General features: G+C 47.4%; 1 protein-coding gene across 1 annotated transcript in view; it reads left to right on the top strand.

Annotated features, from left to right (window-relative positions):
* LOC104544004 (tubby-related protein 4-like) overlaps positions 1-3,917 on the top strand; it is a gene marked incomplete at its 5' end in the record, with an annotated part of 4,551 nt that extends 634 nt beyond the window's left edge. Inside the window, 2 exon segments of the mRNA XM_010188740.1 lie at positions 1-1,513; positions 3,265-3,917. The exon segment at positions 1-1,513 is cut by the window's left edge and continues 22 nt beyond it. Of these exon segments, the coding sequence (XP_010187042.1) occupies positions 1-1,513; positions 3,265-3,381 (1,630 nt within the window).
* Positions 3,918-4,285: the final 368 nt, after the last annotated feature.

Genomic DNA, 4,285 nt, shown 5'->3' with positions numbered 1-4,285 from the left:
CCAATGCAGCAGCGGCGCTGGCAGCAGCAACACAAGCGCTGGTGGTGTGGGCAACATCACAAGTGCCAATGCTAGTAGCAGCACTGCCAGTATTGGTGGCATGAGACCTGATCTGAGCACGGGGAGTGGCTCCCAGCACAGCTCCGTCATCGCTCACTCTGTCAGTACTTCACCTCTGGCCTCCCAGTCCTCCTACAGCTTGCTGAGCCCACCTGACAATTCCCGTGACCGGGCAGATTATATCAACTCTGCCTTCACGGAGGATGAGGCCCTTTCTCAGCACTGTCCAGTGGAGAAATCAGTACGGCACGTACCTGTGTCCTTGACAGAGGCTGCCCTTGGTGTAAAACGGCCACCACCATACCAGTGGGACCCTATGGTGAGTGAAGAGATATGGGTTCCTCAGGAAAGGACATCTCAGAGCTCAGTGCCCAACCCTCTAAAACCTACTCCTCTCATCATCGGTCAGGCTCAACATCTGGATATGTCTCGAGTGCCATTTGTTTCCCCCAAGTCTCCAACCAGTCCCACTGCCACTTTCCAAACGAGTTATGGGGTTGGAGTACCTTACCCAGGAAGCTACAGTGCCCCTTCCCTTCAGGGAATGCAGCCCCCCTGCTCCCCCAAAGAAGCTCTGGCCCCAACACAGTTTGCACAGCAGGAGCCCACAGTTGTGCTTCAGCCAGGTTATCCATCCAACCTCTCCTATTGCCCCTTACCACCCATGTATCCAGGAAGTAGCGCCTGCTCTAGTTTACAGCTGCCACCGATCGCCTTGCACCCATGGAGCTCCTACAGCGCCTGCCCACCTGTACAGAACCCCCAGGGCACGTTGCCCCCCAAGCCACTGCTCATGGTGGAGAAGCCAGTGATGTCTCCCCCGCCAGCAGAGCTGCAGGGCCACGTGGGCACAGAGGTAATGGTGGAGACAGCAGACACCTTCCAGGAGGTGCTGTCCTTGACAGAAAGCCCCGTTCCTCAAAGGACGGATAAATTCAGCAAGAAGAGCCGGAAGCGCCTGGACAGTCGGGCTGAGGAAGGAAACGTGCAGGCTATCACTGAGGGCAAGGTCAAAAAGGAGGCAAGGACACTGACTGACTTTAATTCACTAATATCCAGCCCTCGGCTGGGGAGGGAGAAGAAGAAGGTCAAGAGCCAGAAAGACCAGCTTAAGTCCAAGAAGCTCAACAAGACCAACGAGTTTCAGGACAGTTCAGAGAGTGAGCCAGAGCTTTTTATTAGTGGAGATGAACTGATGAACCAGAGCCAGGGCAGCAAAAAGGGTTGGAAAACAAAAAGGAGTTTGAGGACAGCCAGTGAGCTGGATGAATTCAAGTGCCGGAAGGCCAGCGAGAAGGAGGATGGGAGGCTGGGCAGCCAGGGCTTTGTGTACGTGATGGCCAACAAGCAGCCGCTGTGGAACGAGGCAACACAAGTCTATCAGCTGGACTTTGGAGGGCGGGTGACCCAGGAGTCAGCAAAAAACTTCCAGATAGAGCTGGAAGGACGACAGGTAGGAGGAGGCAGCACACATGGGCCAGGGTGGGGAATGGGTGGTGAAAAAGCCGTGCCAGGGATAAGCTCTGCCTCTTACATGGCTGAGTGCCTCACACTTATGTTAACTGTTCCGTGAAAAAAAGCTTTGCCACATGGTTGATAAAAACCAGCCTTCAAAGGTATAAATTCAGGGTGGAAGATGAAGTTCAGTTGTAAAGTAAATGTACAAAATATGTTTGGTCTTACTCCAGTCAGTCATGGGAATTAGGACCTCCTTTAGCCTTGCTGGCTCTCACCACTGAAGATGGGTGGGTTTTGTAATAAACACAACAGATCTTCCCAACGGTATCTGCATTTGCAATTGGTGGTTGTGGATGGCAATTCAGCATTGTGGAGCTGAATGAATACTGCTTTCTTGTGGTGCTCACAAAGGTTTGCCAGGCAGCGGATAGCTGACACAGAGACGATGGGCAGGCAGTTAGGTTCTCTCCATGCCAAAATCTTCCCTTGTGGGTTACCAGCTGTCTGGGGCTGGTTCTTACTGCTAGAGGAGGGAGGAAGTGACCTTCACCAGAACAAAGTGCTCCTGAACTGCTCATGGATAGAGAGGTCTGTGGAGAGTTCAGAAAATAAAAACATTTAATTTTAGGCTTTCTCACCTTGGCCCAAGTGGGGCGTTAGCACACCAAACCCAGGCAATTAAATGGTACCAATCAGCAGGACACTGGGCTGAGACTCAGGAGACATATTTATTTCCTCATCCATCTGTCCCATCTCTGTAAGTCATTTCTGATCAAAGACATCAGGATTTCAGCTCCCTCTAATTTAACTTTTGAGTTAGATGTCCTAAATATCCAACATGCATGACCAGTGGTAGTGTCTTAGTTTTGTTTGTAACAACAACTCACTAAAGAGGCAGTGATCACAGCCACTTACACCCCTTACTTCTTCAGTTAAATGGCTGTGGATATGTGCCTGTGGACACCTGTGCAAAATCACCCAGCCCATAGGTTTTCTTAGCGGGGAAACAAAGCCTGGCTTGGCTTGCACAGTGAGCCCCCATTCTAGTTCAAGGAACTTTAGAGCAAATCTGGGCTTTTGATGGAGCAAATGAAAAACCAGTAATAATAGGCCAAACTTCAGATATTCCCTTCAGAAGAACAATGAACAACCTGAGTAGCCTTGTTTTACATTTCAAACAGCTCCCACTGCCCCTTCGTTAATTCGTTCTTGGTGTAATTATATGCTAGTCAAGTTTATGCAAAGGAAAACAGAACTGCCAAGAACACACAGCTTTCCGGCTCTGAAGTGCTAGAGTCAGGAGATGGGTTATTCCACTTCCCTGAAAGCTCCTTTCTTTGAAAACAAAATCTGTTTTCCTGATGGCCTGATGATGGGATCTCTCCAAGGGAGAGAATGGTATTTTTCTGCAGGAAACATAGTGTAACCCACATCTGCTGAAGTCATTGGTGACAATCTACTCGCACCAATGTTGTATACAGTCTAGTGTGTTTTAAAGCTCAGTTTACTCTATAAAGTTAAATATTGCAGTCAAATGCTCTATGCAGATCAATAGCACAGTGTTCTTACCCTTCTTTGGCTTCGTACCCCATTCTGTGAGCAGCCCCATTCATATGAACTCAGGAGGTGAGGTGTTCATACAAAGGAGCAAAGACATTTCTCTTTTATTCTTCTGTTTCCTTTTCTGTGGTTCACTTTTGTTGACCTTGTGCTCTTTTTCCTTCCTTCTCTTCCCCTGCTTCCCAGGTGATGCAGTTTGGAAGGATTGATGGCAATGCTTACATTTTGGACTTTCAGTATCCATTTTCTGCAGTGCAAGCCTTTGCTGTTGCTCTGGCTAATGTGACTCAACGCCTCAAATGAACAAGCAGAGACTGGAGAGAGGAAAATGTTAACCTTCTCATAAAGTCCAAACCGGAAAATGCCAGGGCTGCCTGTGTTAGGTGTGCAGAGGTGCCCGGGAGTGAAGGCGGCAGTAAAACTGGAAAAGTCTCTTGGTGCCCAGCAGAAGGGCATTAACTCTAATCAGTCATGGGGTGGAGGGTGGGGGGCTGTTTTCTGTTTTGTTTGTTCGTTTGTTTGTTTTCAGGTGTTTTGTTTTTTTTTTTTCTTTTTAAGCACTGTGCTGGGTCTCAGAAAGAGCGAAGGGTTGAGAGCCATTCAGTGTTACGTGGAGAAGTGTGGCTTTTGGCTTGTCGTGGTGATTCTGCTGTGTTTGCAGTAGCTGATGTAAGCTCATAGAGGGATTAAAAAATACTGCTCTTTTTGACAGACTGCCTTATATCATGCTGTTCTTTTCAAAACAGGGAGCATAACTTTTTTTCTGGTCCAGTTTGTACTACTACCACCACCACCACCACCACTACTGCTACTACATCAGTGATAGCAGCAAAAAAAAAAAAAGAAAAGAAGAAAAAAAAGAAGCTGTAATACTTGAAGACACATGTTTCTTCTCTGATCTCTGATAATAACTGAGCACCACAAGTTCCAAGGAGGCTTATGTAGGTCAATGTTTAATTTATAAATAATGATGTATTATTCAGAAGAGAAACCAATTGTTACCAGTGAGTGGTTTAAAAACCCACCGTATCAAAGAAATTGATGTCTGCTTGTTTTGTGTGCTGTTATTGGGGATAAACATCTTTCAGTAGGTGACAGAAGACAGAGGAGGAAATAATCATGAGTGTTGCTTCTTTGCTCATATTGATCAGCAGTATTCTCCGATTTGGCCTGTAGCTGGGAGAGGTACAGTGTGAGATGTACCTGT

The sequence above is a fragment of the Mesitornis unicolor genome, unplaced genomic scaffold (assembly GCF_000695765.1).
Source record: "Mesitornis unicolor isolate BGI_N332 unplaced genomic scaffold, ASM69576v1 scaffold17237, whole genome shotgun sequence".
In the NCBI taxonomy this organism is placed as follows: domain Eukaryota; kingdom Metazoa; phylum Chordata; class Aves; order Mesitornithiformes; family Mesitornithidae; genus Mesitornis; species Mesitornis unicolor.
Note: the sequence above shows the minus strand (reverse complement) of the source record. Positions and strands in the feature narration are given on the sequence as shown.